General features: G+C 39.8%; 2 protein-coding genes across 2 annotated transcripts; both read left to right on the top strand.

Annotated features, from left to right (window-relative positions):
• Window positions 1–4,776: 4,776 nt before the first annotated feature.
• Window positions 4,777–5,496, top strand: LOC135462455 (E3 ubiquitin-protein ligase Trim36-like). Its single transcript, XM_064739682.1, has one exon. The coding sequence runs from the start codon at window positions 4,777–4,779 to the stop codon at window positions 5,494–5,496; it is 720 nt and encodes a 239-aa protein (XP_064595752.1).
• A 3,691-nt stretch (window positions 5,497–9,187) lies between these two features.
• On the top strand, window positions 9,188–16,675 carry LOC135462454 (uncharacterized). The gene is made up of 2 exons (XM_064739681.1): window positions 9,188–9,758; window positions 16,098–16,675. The coding sequence occupies exons 1-2, from the start codon at window positions 9,533–9,535 to the stop codon at window positions 16,673–16,675; spliced, it is 804 nt and encodes a 267-aa protein (XP_064595751.1). The 5' UTR covers window positions 9,188–9,532.
• Window positions 16,676–18,778: the final 2,103 nt, after the last annotated feature.

Below are 18,778 nucleotides of genomic sequence, written 5' to 3'. Positions count from 1 at the left end.
TAAATTATTCTTTGCTATACCGTTTGAAACTATGGAAGCCGGATGAGGACATCTGGCGACACGAGGGGACGAGGACGGTACCGTTCGCGGCCCGAGACCGCGTGATGTAGGCCTACGTGCTGTAGATCAACAGTAGTCCTCTGGATGGCAACCAGCTGACACAAACTTACCTGTGTTTGTCGGGGTCATTCTTAAACCTTGCACTAGACTTATGAAATGCGCAATACCAATCAAAATCATATGTGTACAGAGTTCTTAACTATCGTCTGAGTAGAAAATGTTTGGAAACTATGTTTAAATGTTTTATGACATCATCAATGGAAAATGCAAACATAACCAAAGGTCAGATAAATAGCATACAGCATATCGAAAAGGACGCTTTGCGTGGTATCACAGATGTAGCTAATAGCGTTGTTTCTACCCTGGTGTATGAACAATCAGGTTGCACAAACACCACTAGATCCATCGAGTGCTGTTCGTTCAAAATCATATCAATGATACATCAAACACTGCATTTGAAAATAAACTACAATAATCAATTTATTAGCGTAACCCGCACAAAATCAGAACAACAAACCATTAAAAAGTTTTCCAAGAGAAGCAAAGGTTACCGGCTTTAGTAATTCTCTCTGCACAAACTGTGCTGTGGAAGAACCATATGCAATTAGAACAATCAGGAATTTACCAAGAACATAAAATAATTAAAAAAAATTGTTTTATCTGCCAGTGCCACGAGTTTGTTGTAATTTTGGTATCCAAAGTTCAAATATAATCACGTGAAGAGTAAGAAGTTGATGTAGCTCGCTGAAAAACAATTTATTTAATATAATTCCATAATTTACTCTCCCAAATGTATCAGTTTGGTGAGAGGACAATTATTTATACCAAAGATTCTCGTTCATGTCCCTTTTCTTTGAATTTTCCATCTTCTTTCAGAGTTTATCTTCGTGATATATTGCTATAGTTTTCGATGAGACAAGCAGAGTAATTAGCGTACCAGCGCGGCATAATGATCTATGGACGCGGGGATATAGTTCATGTGGTGCGATACCCCGCTTGTGAACACAAGTCAATCCGTGAACCTGCAAATCGTGTTCTAGATCTTGATTTCGATTTACATGAAGAACATGACTGATACGCCCTCACACTGATGGGATCGCTGTGCGTTCAGTTCCAGACCATGCAGGTGTTCTCTGAGGGTGTATGTGGGAAGATCTGCCATCAACCCGCTGATGGTCATTCGTTTCCTTCGGCCTCTACCCGGTTTCCTCCCACTATAATGCTGAACGCCTTCGTATAACATTGAAACCATGGAATCATAATAAATAAATAAAAACATACATGCAAACGCGTATACTTTGCATGCACGCATTTATATCGCTGCATGTGTGTACACTGTGTGTGTGTGTGTGTGTGTGTGTGTGTCATCCCAGTAGGGTCAGCTTGGTCGAGACTAACCTCAGGTCAGGGACTCATGGTATTAACTAAGCTAAGTTAATAAGTGTTTTGTTATACTAGTTTTAGGCAAGACATCGAGCCACCTTATGCCAGTAAGTCGTGCAGCCAGGCGTTTCCTATGTCTCCATTACGTTAGATGTTGGTTACACACAATTTGGGGAGTCTCTGTAAAGCTGCCTAAAATTAGACTTCAGAAGTTGGCCTGTGATGTGCAGTGTAGGCATACATTCTTAGGAAAATGAAATGAACACTTTAATGTGATCATATTTAATTCCACACTGGAGAATAGTGAGAGAAAAACACCTTACCATTTGTTTGCAGACATTGTAATACTGGGTTTGTCTGATTGTTAACATATATTATAGGTGCGGATGGGACGATATCACATAGACTCATAGACATGGAGGGACAGATATTACATAGATATAGGAGGATGTAGAAAGATGCAGGAAAAGCACTATATCTAGATGGGACTCAGTGCTGAGAATTGGCTGCCATAAGATCAAAGTACACGGAGATTAGTAAACCCTGTAGGCCTCCTAATGTTCCTCGTCAGTGAAATAGAATGAACAGCGGAAGACGAGAAATGTCACCTGATCAATACATTTACTTCGGAACTGGCGTGCTGTTGACGTCAGATAAAAATATTGACCACGAACCTTATGTGAAATATGCACGCATGCACATACAGGGATATATCATAGCTGTAGCTCAGTGGCCATCTGACATTGTCTCGTCGATATATTATATATTTCTCTATTTTACTCGTGTCTTAGGCCGTACTCAAGAATATTTCATTTATACGACGGTGGTCATTATTATAGTGGGAGAAAACCGGGTAGAGCACGGGGGAAACCCACAACCATCCGCAGGTTGCTGACATATCTGCCCACGTATATACAGCGGGACAGGTAAGTTGTCTATTTATGAGTGTAGCGCGAATGGTACAGTTCTCGTGCAGGCCGCGGGGCGAGATGTCCACATCCGGCTTCCATATCATATCTTTACTCATCTTATATACTTTCTCTTTCCATATCAGTTTGCTGTACATTAATGCCGCTTGAATTCCGTGTGCAACTGATGTAGCTATACCTTAATCTCATTATGCTAGTGTCAGAAAATCCACCTTACGTTCCCACAAATATATATATATAGTATACTTTGAAAGTATTGTGTTTGAAAGCAAATGTGATGACAAATGTAAACGGCCCTCTCGCTTGCCACTCAGCACTTGAAGTATAGTGCGAGGAAACAGGGGTGTTTGGCCCGGTGTCAGTATAATGTGACTGGGTGGAGTATAATGTGACGTGTCATGTATGGTGTCCTCGACTGGATCCTCCAATGGCGGCAGCCCTTTAGTGGCATGGAGACACCCTGCCACAAGAAAACACAATGTATGTACACACACCTAATGATTCTTCGTCGTCATATGGCAGAAAAATTGTTCAGTTCGACGTAAAACCCCAGGCATGCATTGTACATACATATACAAACTAAATATAAATGATTCAACTGCTTAAGTAATTTTATGGAAACTGGTATATTTCTTAAAATACGACAATCGCATTATAGCCTAGAATTAAAAGGGAACTGTTCTAACCATTTGTAGAATGTAAATGTGTAAAAACATATTGACGGATTTACCTCCCCTCCTCAGATCACGTGCATTTCTCAGGACTAAGTATTTTCTATTTCAGACTGCGCAGTTTTGTGAAGTTGTGAAGCACGAACGGATTTGTGTTGACAGGTAAGCCCTCTAAGATCGACTACGTTTATTGCGGGATGTTTCTGTTAGGTGAGAAAATTGTCTTTACTCGTTCGTTCGATACCGACAATATTTAGCTGGTCTGGTCGTCCTCAAATGGACACAAAGTAGATTGGGGCGTGTCTTTATATAGACTCTACCTTCAGCCTATGGGTGAACCTCTAACACTGTCGATGCGCAGTCAGAATATTTCCATCTCACGGAGAACGACTAATTTTGGTTCGTGTTGTTAATTGTATCCATCTTGTCACTATATATACAAGGCGATGGTGCGTAAATTATTACTGTGAATTTCAGAAGCTTTTATTTTCAAAGGCATTATGGAAAGTTGTGCTTAAGGTTGATTACTGGCGGTGACGTGTCGCCTGTTCTACACAAAGTGGGAACAACCCAATCAGGGGTTTATTTGTTTAATTGCTTACTTGTTTACTTTGTTTACAACGCTTGCTTGCATGACTGAACCAAATATAAACACTTGTATATGAGCGACACCCTCTTCATCATGTCTATTTTATAAAGTCCCAGATGTATATGTGAGCAGGAAGTGACTACGTGTAGTATTGACGCCACACACAGCAGACATTACAGCCTCGCCTACTGATCACGGATAATGGAGGGTGTAACTTGACACAGCGTCGCCCGTCAGGACGGTCCTATGCCCACATGCAGGCCTGTTATAGATTAGCCAGGGCTGCCTGTGTGAAATTTTATCAGACAATAACCTACTTCTACAGCCTATAGCTTACGTATCTCCTGTCCAGGCTGATTGGTTGTCTTTATATTGTACGGCTACCATGGCGGAAGCCCTGTATCTGTCTAGACATGTGTGTCACACTTCTGGTGTGCAGCAAAGTCAAAACTTTTGACATTCGCCGCGATTATCATATAATGTCCATTTCTCTTCCCTACCATTGTAGACCAGATGTTTGACTCGATTATCATGTAGAGATAAGTTCCTTTCCGTGCCGCTGCCGTTCGGATGTTTGACCCGATTATCATATAGGGTCATGCCCCCCCCTCCCCCCCTCCCCCCCCCCCCACTACCACCATAGTTCATATGTTTGACCCAATTATCTTATACCTGAAGTCCCACCATTTCTGTTAATCGTATTTGCTGTTTGGCTGGTCTTACCTTTAAATCAGCAGACTTTCATTTTCACACGACAATCTGCTGTTCATGGAAGGAGCTTTTATAAACGTGTCATCACTTGCAAACACGTCTGGCCAAACTGGCTTGACCAGATATTTGTCAAAAAACTGTCTCATGCATGATAAATGCTAGAATCGTCAAATGTCTAACTAAGCAGTTATTTCTACTCAGGGAAGCGAGGCACTCAAACTCTCATATACCATATGTATAGTAATGCTGCTTCAGCAATAGCGACAAAAAATACTGTACCCCATATGTTGTTGGAAGAGAGGAACAGGCACTGAACTGCAGATGGAGACGGTGTACTGTGTTGAAATTTTATATTTTCATAAATGGGAAGACCTGTATTTGTACCAGGCTAAGTACTTAGCTGGTTTTATTTCAGTGAAAAACCGAGGGTGTAATGGCTGAAAGCAAGGAAAATCCTGAAGAGGTTCTCACATGTCCGATTTGTGTAGAAACATTCCGGAAACCAGTAACGTTACCATGTCAGCACAGTTTTTGCAGGGAGTGTATTTGTGTGTATGCTGGCAAGTCTAAACCTGGACAGACTGATGAGGTCTCCTGTAGCACGAGGAGTGAGAGTGGTGACATCTCATGCCCAGTATGTCGGACACCAACCAGTCTGGGGAGAGAAGGTGTGGCTGGTCTGCCTCCCAACTTTCATCTGGCTGAAATAGTGGAGAGGTTCTCTTCTGCTGTGAAGGTTGAGGATGATACCCCATATTGTTCTCTGTGTGAGGATGATAATCAGACTAAAGCTGTAAAGTTTTGTACTGACTGCTGTTTCCTATATTGTAAAGACTGTCTGGCTACTTTTCATCCCATGAGAGGGGCTGTTAAACGTCACCGGCTGATTTCATCCCTGGAGTACATCTCTCAGGAAACCTCACAGCGACAGACCAGAGGCAGAGATGAAGAAGCAACTCAGCAAGTGTCATGTGCGAGACATGGTCAGCCATTCTGCTTGTACTGTGTACCCTGTCGGAGGGTGATCTGTATGGGGTGTGTGGTTGACCATCCGAAACATGCTATGCAAGATATACCATCTGCTGCGGAGAATGACAAGGTAATGCGAAAAAGACATTCGTATATCAGCCAACAACCAAAATGGATGTTCTGAGTCATTAATCGTAAAGTCAATCCCCAACATAACGATTAATGCGAACCACGAAAAACTAAGAAATTGTAAGTAAGTTCAAAATTACTTTGAAATCATGCAAAGAGAAGTAGTAAACAGTTTTCAATGATGTTAGAAAGATGCAAGGATGTTCTAAGCGAATGACTTAAATCACAGTCTAAATCATGCACCACGCTAGTATATAGGTCATTAATCAATATAAATATGTCATGATTTGGAACTATATATTGACCCAAAGTTTGTAATCGAAATTGCCGAATGGGGCTTTTTATCCTGTACTGTAGTATGTCGTTTGGAAGGCATATTTTTAATGCAGTTTTTTTTTCCATTACAGCCAGTCGTTGTGAACAAGACGAGTGAACTGGAGAAAGTGCTACAAGAAACTAAAGAATCACTGTCAGGAGTTATGAGGCTGCACAATAAGATACAGGTTGGTAGTTTTGATGACACTTGGTCAACTTGTGATTTATTGCATACTTGGTGACTCATTTTGCGTGTGTAAATTATTGCTATCATGGACAAATCCAGGAAACATACAGCTGTTAATTATCTAGTCTTGATAAATTTATTCTTGTCACATATTATATATGTGTAGATTACAATTAAAGAGTTAAAGCTGAACAGCGACGATTTTTTACAAAAACTTAAACAGGGTAATCCACGGACTGTTGCGGCGACTCATTTGCATGATGGTCTATTTACCTCTTTCTGATTTATCTAATCAGACTATCATATCATTGTTATGACTTTCTTCTCAGTGATACACACGCGATATGCCCACCTCTGGCAACTCCAGTAGATACATTCATCGCCGATCGTACACTGTCATAATATCTATATTGTATACACGTACTCCGCATATGTGGTGGGGACCGACCCGGATAGCACAGTTGGTCGAGCGTCCGCCTCACGAGCGGTAGATTCAGGATCAAGTCACACCATAGACTTTAAAAGAGGAAGTTGTAACTTCCTCGCTTGGCATTCAGCATGAAGGGGATAGTGCAACTACTGGTTGACCCGTATCAGTATAATGCCTTCGGTAAGGCGTCTCTGTGAAGCAGCACTAGATAAAAGAACGGTGGAAATTCGTCCGACAACAAGGAGGTATATTACACGTACATGCACTTTAAGGACTCCTTTGTCGTCATATGACTGAAAAATTGTGACGTACGACGTTAAACTCTAAGCACTCACTTACTCGTTATCTATAGAATACACAGTATGATTCTATAATCATCGCCTGAAATGATTTTATTGATGAATACCGATTAACGACACCAGTGGTGAGCCAAAGGTCAAGTTTGTCTAGTAGTGTCAGTCCTGCAACAAGGAGGCACATTGCATGCACTCTAAGGATATCTTTGTCGTCATATGACTGAAGAATTGTTAAGTACGGCGTTAGACCACAAGCACTCGCTGACTCATGTGATGGGGCGACACCTGGGATTAATAAACGTCTCTTGATCCCAGGGTGACACTCTTGGTGTTTGAACCAAACCGCTGGTGATCTCCACAGCATAAAGGCAGCACCATCTTACCCTGCTCGAAGCACCAGTTGTAATAATGAACCAAGAATGTTTCTGAGTCGACACATGAACACCGCCAAACTAAAGTGAAATCCCGCCATCCAGGAAGTACATTGTAGATACAGTTATGTGGCGCTTATATTCCACTCTGTTACACAGGCATGTATAATTTCTTGAACACACCTGTAATGGTCTGGATGAGATAATAAACGTTGTTTCTGTTTGTCAGGAAACCCAGGAACTTCACACTCAAGAGGTAGAAAGAGCATATTGTGCAGCCTTGGAAGCCTTACAAGCCTGGAAACAACAGTCCTTAGATGGCATAAAAACCCGCTATTCACAGTGGAGTGTGGAGTGTAGTGCTATACTCAAACATTTCCAGCTACAGGCCCAGGAAATGGAGAGGATGGTACAGGCTTCCAAGGATTTATTGGCGTCAGTGGACATCAAGTTTTTACAGGTAAGTCAAACATGCACAATCTCTAACATTGGTTCAGCTGCCTCAACTCCAGTTAAATACTTCAACTAACCACACAGGACGACCTGTCAATAATTTATGAGCTTCAGAGAACATATATAGTTTTCTTACATGTATGGGCTGTAGATATCTTGGTTCTGACCGCTCATTTGTAAACAAATGTGATATGTATGTTGAGTATGTACACAGAGGCATCTCATTTACCTTTGTCACATTATTGAACCTGTGACCAGCCTCATACAGTGACACTAATGAACAGTGATGAGGTGTTCAAATCCATCTCATGTTGCCAGATCTAGTTTTATGTCCAGTGTTCAACTGCTTCACTTTGTTCAGTGGTTCTCTCCGGTCGCTGTCCGTTTTTCTACCCATAAACGTAATCGCTCTGCGATTAGACTACTAAACAACTCCATGATCCTATCTATGTAATATTGAAAGAGAGTATGTTGTTTGATGTTTTTCGAAAAAGAGGTGTGAATACGAACAGTAATAAAGCCTTGACAGTGTTTCAAACAATAAATTAGCCAATGTACAAACCGTATATAGACAACCATATCTCGGTTGATGTCCCCCCTGGCTCTGCCCAGTTTCCTTCAACCACAATTCTTAACGCCATCATATAAGAGAAATATGTTGAGCACGACGTAAAACACCAATCAAACAAACCATCATGTCGTGGCTCAGTATGTTGTCCAAATTTTCAGTCATCTGGATGATATCGACTGCTTCCTGATCAGAAAGTTCAGACCCATAGGCGATAAGCCATTAACACACGGCTACTTTCACAAGCTTGTAACACACAAAATATGATATCGTTTACTGTGTTTGAGGTATTTGTTTGTTTGCGAGTTTAAACATCATCCTTGTTTTATGCACAAGAAAATTTCATTTAAACTTAAATTTTACTGTAGGCTATTGTTTTCATAAACATGCCGTAAAATAACCATAAAACAGCCGTAACAAAGGACTACTAACAAGAAGACCAGAATTAAGCCATTTCTTCATTATCCTGATTTCGTTGGTTTATATCCTTCTCTTTAGAAGACTTCTACCCTGGACTTTTGATTTATATTCTTCGCACAGCTGCTATGGGAAGGGGAGATAACTGTAGTGTATTTCATTGTTATAAAACTTTGTCACAAAACTTGTGAAATTAATAAAGGATTGCTTCTCTGACAGTAGCATAGAATTAAATCCTTATGACAACGTAGGATTTATACAACCACTAACATCAAGTTGGTTACTGTTTTCAATGCACTCGGTGGAACAAAATGGTTTTGTTTTCAACTAAGATTCGGTTGGCGGGAAATCTTTGGGGGAAAATTTCACTGTTAAAAGCTCCAAGAAGAATTTATTACACTGGAATTTAGAGCTGATTTTGACTGTGATTGACTAGGAAGTGGTCTAATTGTTTAAGGGAAGAGCCAAGGGTCCCTGTGTACTATAGGGGAAGTAAGACATTTCAGTTATAACTGTGTTCTTGTTACATGTTGTGGTGAAAGTATACCCTAATTCTTCTAAAATTTGGAACAGATATTAGTAGTGTTGAAAGTAGAATTTTACATTACTTTACCAGCATTTTGGAAAAGTAACGATATGAGTATGTTGTCCATTAGATGGTCTAACCATGTGAGAGAAAAGAAACTCAATATTTCTGCTAGGATTATAAATATATTGGCTAAAATGAGCAAACCAGGTGACCCAGATTTTAGAAGGAATAGAGTAGGTTAAGAATCTTTGTTTAGGTTATGATGTTTACATGATTTTATATGTATGATCATTTCTGTTTTTTGACAGGGTTCCACAGACTTCACAAAAACGTATGTATAATTGTGTTATACCTCTCTAGGTTTGTTATACATGTGCACATGACTGTTGTCAGCAGATGTGTTTCTGTAACACTGAGTACCAACACTGTAGTTGTCCAAAACATGACCCAAGTATAAAATATATCTAGTGTTCAAACATACATTTACTCAGACAAATCACAAAATATGGTACACAGGATTACCACATGACTGTGTGTCTTTGTTTTCTCTCCTCTTTTCACAGAATTGATGACCAATTGAATGAGATAAGAGCCGACCTGGAGAAACATGAAGTCAGCAGACAGAAGCTTCTAGATTCTCTACAACATGACCAAGTTGTTCCTAGACAGGTGACTGTAAAAGAAACAGTGCAAGAACGTCAGGACTTAGGAGCAGCAGTCGGTGGACAAATGTCACCCCTATGTGTTACAAGTAGGTTGTTATATGTATAAATGGTGTACCGTAGGGTGTGCTCAGAAGACATAAGCGACTGTAGTGTTTACACTGGTATGTGAGTCAAAGACACAAACTGTGTTAAGAATAAAACAAACCGAAATGAGCCGTAATACAGCAGGGTGCACCCTGAAAATGAACAGTATTCCAAGAGTAACAAAATTGAGAAGAGTGTACAAAAAGCTTAGCGAGTTTGAGGTGTACATTAGGGTGTGAACAAAGCACAAACTGATGTCAGGCTTACAGTAGGGTGTGGGCAAAAGACACAAAGTAATGCGGTGTACAATAGGGTGTACACAGAAGACACAAACTAATGTGAGGCATGCATTAGGGTGTGCACAAACATAAACTTATGTCCGGCATTAATTAAGGTGACACAAACTAATCTGAGGTATGCATCAGAGTGGGCAACAAAGAAACAAACTATGATGATACTAAATATGAGGCATGAAATAGTGTGGGCAACAGAGATACAAGCTACATGTAATGTGGGGCATGCAATAGGGTGTGCAACACAGACTAATGTGAGGCATACAGTAGGGTGTGTACAGAGAGCACAAACTATTGTGAGGCATACAGTAGGGTGTGCCCAGAAAACACAAATTGATGTGAGGTATACAGTAGGGTGTGCACAGAAAACAGAAACTGATGTGAGGTATACAATAGGGTGTGCACAGAAAACACAAACTGATGTGAGGTATACAGTAGGGTGTGTACAGAAGACACAGACTAATGTAAGGTATACAATAGGGTGTGCCCAGAAGACACAGACTAATGTGAGGCATACAGTAGGGTGTGCACAGAGGACACGCTGTGTAACGCTAAAATGTAACGCTTGTCATCCTAATTTGTATTTAAACGGTGTTAATGTAAAGAGCATTCGGTCCTACAAACACCTCGGCATTATTGTGCAGTATAATGGTAAGTGGAACAAACACTTTCGAGCTGTAGTAAAGAAATCAAACAGGACATTAAGCACTTTCTACAGAGCAAAGAAAACTCTCTCCAGAAAATGTCTCGTCACTCTCTCCCAAAGCTTATTATGGTTGTCAATCAAATATGGCAATGTTCTGTACGACAACTCTAGCCTTAAATCGGCATACTCTCTTGAAGCTATCCAAAGACGCCTGGCATTTCTCTGTACTGGAGGATAATGTCAGACATCATACAATAGTTTATTAAATGAACTCGAATGGGAATCTTCACATAATCGATGTCGATGACATAGAATTCTACTCTTCCATAAAATTGTAAATGCACTTAATCCTCCTTATCTAAAAAGAATATTAGACGGCAGAAATATTACTGATACAAACACATACAACCTTCGAAACAGGGACAATGTTCGACTTTTTAAAACACGCATTCAATTATTTTCCTCCTCTTTCTTCCCCAAAACTTTCAAAGATTGGAACATTTTTACTGTGTCATATCTGCAATGCCTCAGTTGGAATAATAAAGCAATTTCTGTTTTTTTAAATAAAGAACTCACTCATCTGTACAACATGTTCGATTCGTACCACTGTGTTATTCAGTGCCAAATCAGAATGGGACTTAGTGCTCTGAATGGCGAATTTATAAGTACTATTTATGCAATGTTCGCGCGTGCCCAAATTGTAATCATTTATGTGAATATGTAGACAATATTTATTCCTTAGTGTTCAAAATATGGTTGTAATATAGTATTATTTGGATCCGATGAACTAAAACCTGATGAAAACAAAATTGTCTTAAAAACTGTGCATAAATTTGTTGCAGAATCAAAGAGATTTTAAATTGATGGGTAGCATTGAAATTTCCCTTTGTATTAAATGATAATGATAAACATTATTTCAGTAAGTAGTCATTATGTGCATTGTAGCCTCATTTTATTACATATGATATGATTCATTCTTTTGTAGTGTACATACTTTTGTTGTTACATATATTACATACATATGTGTATAGTCTATTCGGTCTATTATCTATCTGTATCATTACTTTTATTTACGTTTGTTCCAATTCCTTGTTTTGTCCTGTACATATGTGATATGTTGTCGAGGAGACCCCCGAGTGGCCATTGGGCTGTGGGGAATCCTTGTTAAACAAATAAAGCATTACATTACAAAGACACAAACTAATGTGGGGTATATACTAGGGTGTGTACAGAGAGCACAAACTATTGTGAGGCATGCGGTAGGGCGTACGCAAAAGACACAAACTAATGTGAGGTATACAGTAGGGTGTGCCCGAAAGACACATACGAATGTGAGGCATATAGTAGGGTGTGAACAGAAAACAGAAACTAATGTGAGGTAAACAGTAGGGTGTGCACAGAAAACAGAAACTAATGTGAGGTAAACAGTAGGGTGTGCACAGAAAACAGAAACTAATGTGAGGTAAACAGTAGGGTGTGCATGGAAAACAGAAACTAATGTGAGGTATACAGTAGGGTGTGCACAGAGGACACAGACTAATGGGAGGTATACAGTAGGTTGTGTACAGAGAACACATTTAATGTGAGGCATAAAAATAGTGTAGCGATATGGTACTTGTTAAGTGTACACTGGGCTCAGAAGTCAAAAGGAATTCAGTAGGCTGTTCTAAGAAATTAAAAGCCAATGTAAGCTATAAACAGTATGATTTGCTCAGAAATGAATAACAATGTAGTGTATACAATAATATGTGTTTTTTTTAAAAAAAAAGGAAAGTACATTGCAGAGTTATATATCAGCAGGTGTACAGTTAGAACAGGGCAGTAGGTAATGCACCTCTCAGTGTCTGGGTGATATTTACATCATGTGTACAAATCAGCAAGTGTACTGTTAGAACAGGACACATGGCAGGATACCTCTCACTGTCTGGGTGATATATACATCATGTGTACAAATCAGCAAGTGCACTGTTAGAACAGGACACCTGGCAGGGTACCTCTCACTGTCTGGGTGATATATACATCATGTGTACAAATCAGCAAGTGCACTGTTAGAACAGGACACATGGCAGTGTACCTCTCACTGTCTGGGTGGTATATACAACATGTGTACAAATCAGCAAGTGCACTGTTAGAACAGGACACATGGCAAGGTACCTCTCACTGTCTGAGTGGTATATACAACATGTGTACAAATCAGCAAGTGTACTGTTAGAACAGGACACATGGCAGGGTACCTCTCACTGTCTGGGTGATGTATACATCATGTGTACAAATCAGCAAGTGCACTGTTAGAACAGGACACATGGCAGGGTACCTCTCACTGTCTGGGTGATATATACATCATGTGTACAAATCAGCAAGTGCACTGTTAGAACAGGACACATGGCAGGGTACCTCTCACTGTCTGGGTGATATATATATCATGTGTACAAATAAGCAAGTGCACTGTTAGAACAGGACAGATGGCAGGGTACCTCTCACTGTCTGGGTGATATATACAACATGTGTACAAATCAGCAAGTGCACTGTTAGAACAGGACACATGGCAGGGTACCTCTCACTGTCTGGGTGGTATATACAACATGTGTACAAATCAGCAAGTGTACTGTTAGAACAGGACACATGGCAGGATACCTCTCACTGTCTGGGTGATATATACATCATGTGTACAAATCAGCAAGTGCACTGTTAGAACAGGACACATGACAGTGTACTTCTCACTGTCTGGGTGATATATACATCATGTGTACAAATCAGCAAGTGCACTGTTAGAACAGGACACATGGCAGGATACCTCTCACTGTCTGGGTGATATATACATCATGTGTACAAATCAGCAAGTGCACTGTTAGAACAGGACACATGGCAGGATACCTCTCACTGTCTGGGTGATATATACATCATGTGTACAAATCAGCAAGTGTACTGTTAGAACAGGACACATGGCAGGATACCTCTCACTGTCTGGGTGATATATACATCATGTGTACAAATCAGCAAGTGCACTGTTAGAACAAGACACATGTCACGGTACCTCTCGCTGTCTGGGTGATATGTACAACATGTGTACAAATCAGCAAGTGCACTGTTAGAACAGGACAGATGGCAGGGTACCTCTCACTGTCTGGGTGGTATATACAACATGTGTACAAATGAGCAAGTGCACTGTTAGAACAGGACACCTGGCAGGGTACCTCTCACTGTCTGGGTGATATATACAATATATGTACAAATCAGCAAGTGCACTGTTAGAACAGGACACATGTCAGGGTACCTCTCACTGTCTGGGTGATATATACATTATATGTACAAATCAGCAAGTGCACTGTTAGAACAGGACACATGTCAGGGTACCTCTCACTGTCTGGGTGGTATATACAACATGTGTACAAATCAGCAAGTGCACTGTTAGAACAGGACAGATGGCAGGGTACCTCTCACTGTCTGGGTGATATATACAACATGTGTACAAATGAGCAAGTGCACTGTTAGAACAGGACAGATGACAGGGTACCTCTCACTGTCTGGGTGATATATACATCATGTGTACAAATCAGCAAGTGCACTGTTAGAACAGGGCACATGGCAGGATACCTCTCACTGTCTGGGTGATATATACATCATGTGTAGATATCAGCAAGTGCACTGTTAGAAGAGGACACATGGCAGGGTACCTCTCACTGTCTGGGTGATATATACATCATGTGTACAAATCAGCAAGTGCACTGTTAGAACAGGACACATGGCAGGGTACCTCTCACTGTCTGGGTGATATATACATCATGTGTAGATATCAGCAAGTGCACTGTTAGAACAGGACACATGGCAGGGTACCTCTCACTGTCTGGGTGATATATACATCATGTGTACAAATCAGCAAGTGCACTGTTAGAACAGGACACATGGCAGGATACCTCTCACTGTCTGGGTGATATATACATCATGTGTAGATATCAGCAAGTGCACTGTTAGAACAGGACACATGGTAGGGTAGCTCTCATAGTCTGGGTGATACTTACCTCGTGTATACAAATTAGCAAGTGCACTGTTAGAACAGGACACATGGCAGGGTACTGCATGTTTGCAAATCAGCAGGAGTACTGTTAATACAGAACAGATAACATATTGTTCCCCTGAGTGTTATGAATGTGTACAGATCAGTAGGCTTACTGTTGGAGGAGGACAGGAAGTGACTTGGAATATTGGAGTCATAATATAAGTGTATATTTCGGTCTCTATGTTTGTGGCATCATCAGAAGATATATACAGTAAAGAACACATAAGCTTATATACAGGTAGCGCATAGGTATATAATGCATGCATGTAGAAAGACAAAGTATGGGAAGTTAGGAGAAGGGCAGGACTGATTGAGAGTGAATTACATAATATTAAGCTGGTATTGCATGAAAAACTGAAGAAAAGAGAATAAAATGTACAGTTGAAGCTAGAATTTCAAAAACAGGGTGGGTCGGTGGAGGGTGGTGAATATAATATATATAAAACAGATACTGGTGAAAACAAGACATGAGGGGATTATACAAGCTTAATAAATAACAATAATCTTTGTAAATAACAATATACATAAAACAATAGGTATGGAGTAAAAGCTCTATATATATATGCATATATGCAATGCCTCTTATACCAGCTTAATATTATATAATTCCTCATATCTGTTTTTGTTTTACCAGTATTATTATTCAGGGGTAGAAATTCCATGTATGTAGGCCTATATAGTAATAATTTTTGATCTACATTTATTTCCTCACCTGATATACGTTTGTTTTTGTTTTTTAAAGTTGAAATATTCAACTCTTTTTTTTTTTTAAATCTACTGCAGAAAATTTAATCCAAATCTTTACTACTAATAATTCTGATGGATTAAATAGTCTTTGGGGTATTATGGCAAGGAAAGTCACTTTATAAGTTATGCGTGGCGAGTTACCTCCCTTACTACACAGACGGCTTCGGTAGCTGGTTACTTCACGAATGCCAGCAGGCTTACTTCAGCATCATAGTGATTTTTGTGTTCAAATGTGCCATAACTGACAACTAAAACCAAGTATCGGATAGAGGAAGGTATTGTTCTTGTTGTAGGTGATAAGTTTCAAACAAATTAGAGTGCTAAAAGTTTGAATTTTAACCTAGTACTTGGTCTATGTCGTACCCGTCATTTAGTGATGGATCCAGTTCTTGTCGAAGCTCAACTCTTTTAAACTGGCTGAAAATGACAGAGATCTGTGTATAAATTACATTCGTGTCGGCAGTATATGACATTTTATTCCTAGAGATTGTGTGGAGAAAGTAAAACCACGGTATGTGTACAGGTATTTACACCTCTGTCTTACAGCGTGTGTTTATGGTTTGCTGTTGTTTATGCTGCTTCTGTTGTGTTTTTGCAGAGCCGACGCTGAGATTCACAGAGACAGACGACAGTGAGCTGAGAATTACTGACAGCGGCTCAGTGGTAAAGGCTGAGGACTTGTCCGCGGGGTGGTGTGGGAGAGCTGTGACAGACGGGCGTTACCAGACGGGCAGGTACTACTGGGAGGTGCAGATCACCTGTTCACATGGCTGTTACTGTCGTGTAGGAGTGACACAGGAGAGCTGTGGTGTGAGGAGGACAGCCCCTGGCCGTAACTCCTGGTACATTGATATGGGGTACCGTGGTGATGAGGTCAAGTGTTATAGTCACCGTGGTGGTGGTGAGATCAAACCTGACTATCGTCAGTACAGACGTTACACACTACCTCATCACCTGGGTGTGTACCTGGACTGTGATGACCACGCACTGACAGTCCTGGACTGTGACAACAACCAGGTAATGTACACTTACAGTGATGTTATCGTCACAGAGCCTCTCGTGCCATGGGTTTTGTTTGGTGTCTGGTCTGAATCTGGATCTGCGTCTGCTCGTCTGGTAACGGGGGACTCTGCCACTCTGCCTCCAGTTCTCTGTGATATGATAAGCACTTCCTGACCATGGGGTAATTATTCATTACATCTTTTCCATCATATTATAATTTGTTTCAAATAGACTGGTTAATTATGTCTCTTTGAACAAATTTTTAATAATTCAGTAATCTGTCACAAGCTTACAGCTTGGTGTAGTTGTACACAGTCTGTCTGACTTGTCCTGAACATCAGTGTCCGGTTTCTTCCAGACAAAATACATGTAGATAATGACTGGGTAGTTTTAGTTTTTGTAATGGAGATTTGTGAGAAAGTGGCTGAGGGTGTAAAGGATTATTTTTCTTACCATGATCGGGCCGGTATGTCATAACTCAGGACTGGTTTCAGATTAAATCGTCAAAAAAGATCAGATCAGATTGACGTTGTTGTTGCAGCATGGTACACAAGACAATTCTATTTTGAATGATACTAGCGATGTTTTTTGAGAGAAATAAACCATAATTTGTAATGGGTTTGAGAGTGATTACCTGGCTGAAAGGTATTACATAACTAGCGACATCAAAGAAAAAGATCACATGGATGAGTACAGGTAAAGTTTTTGGCACCTGACCTCAGATGCAGATTGGGCTAGAACAGGTTGGTTGGATAAGCTACATGTAGTCATCTCGGTTGTGTTATGTAACTTGGATGTAAGTTTTGGATAAAAATGAGAGAAAAACATAACCTGTGGGCCATTATTAAATTAAAATTGTCTCTTTTGAGTGCAATCCGACCAGCCCTCCAATAAAGAACCCGACTTGAAAGGGTGTTTTTCTTATAATAGAAGTTTCATTACCCAGAATGTACAAGAATTCCCTGTGGACCGACCCTATTTTGTCTGCATGATGAGGTTAATCCCATGCTGAACAAGGACTGTTTTTAGGATGCGGTTGTCAGCTGTAAGTTTCTCGTTTTCTGTATATTTCTCTATTTTTCAACTTAGTTTATTCAAAGATTGGCGTTCTTAACACTTTGTCATGATCTGGGCATAGTTTGTGTATCTCATATGTTAACAATAGTAAACATTTTAAGCTGTTGATCAGATTTTTATCTTCAGTCTAAACACAGTGACATTTTAGTGAGCTATTTGTGTTTATTGAATACATCTACCACATTACTATGTAAACATCTGACATGTTTTCTATAATAAACACTTATGTCTTAGTCACTAAACAGTTTTTTATGAATAAATACCAGTTGGCATTAATCCATACTGTAATACTGATGTAAGCTTCATAAAACTGTGCCAATTATTTGTTCAAACTCTGTAGTTCTCTAACAATATTTCAAATTATGGGTTAAAGAGGTGGCTGAAGAGGTTGAAGAGTTTATAGTAAGCTATATAAGGAAGGTTGAAAAAATTAGGGTAAGGGATATGAGGAAGGTTGAACAATTAGGATAAGAAATATAAGGAAGTATACCACAGATATATATTATGGATATAACCTTTTTTCCTTTAAATGACTTTTACATGTAAGTGCTGTGATATAACATGTGACATGTATTATTGTATTCACTGTCGTGTAAGCATTACGCCCACATTGTGATATTTACAAATAAATAGTGTCTAAATACGTGTATATACATTGATTATGTTGCAGTTTACTCAGAATATAGTTTTTTTTTCTTGCTTGCATATGCTTAGCTTGATGAAGTGATCATTGTTACATCGCTTTTCATTTGTTTTTTAAATTCAGATCCTGTCCACACTTTTTCTTTTATAAATGTAATCAGTTTTTCTTGTACATGTATGAACATTGACTCTCTTTTATTGCATACATGTATAAATAACTACAACATGAGCTGCCTCCTTGTTATGTTTAATTAACTTCACCCAGAGCTGCAGACCTACACATGCTTAATCCTCTCTTTAGGTTTAACCGTCAAAACCAGCTTTGGTCTCCAACTTGATGTGCAGCTCAAGTCATGTATCCAAAGGGCTTCTGTTCTCATCTGTGACTTGTCTGGGTGTTTTTTGAGTTCCCATACATGTATTTTCAGTAAAACATAACAATGTGTCAACGTAAAATCAGGTGGGAAATCATCTTTGATTTCTGTGATCTCTGAACTTTGCAAATATGAAAGTCTGGCTTGTAGCTGATTTACCTTAGGAAGTGGCTTCATCCCCAGT

The sequence above is a fragment of the Liolophura sinensis genome, chromosome 2 (assembly GCF_032854445.1).
Source record: "Liolophura sinensis isolate JHLJ2023 chromosome 2, CUHK_Ljap_v2, whole genome shotgun sequence".
NCBI classification, from domain to species: Eukaryota; Metazoa; Mollusca; class Polyplacophora; order Chitonida; family Chitonidae; genus Liolophura; species Liolophura sinensis.
Note: the sequence above shows the minus strand (reverse complement) of the source record. Positions and strands in the feature narration are given on the sequence as shown.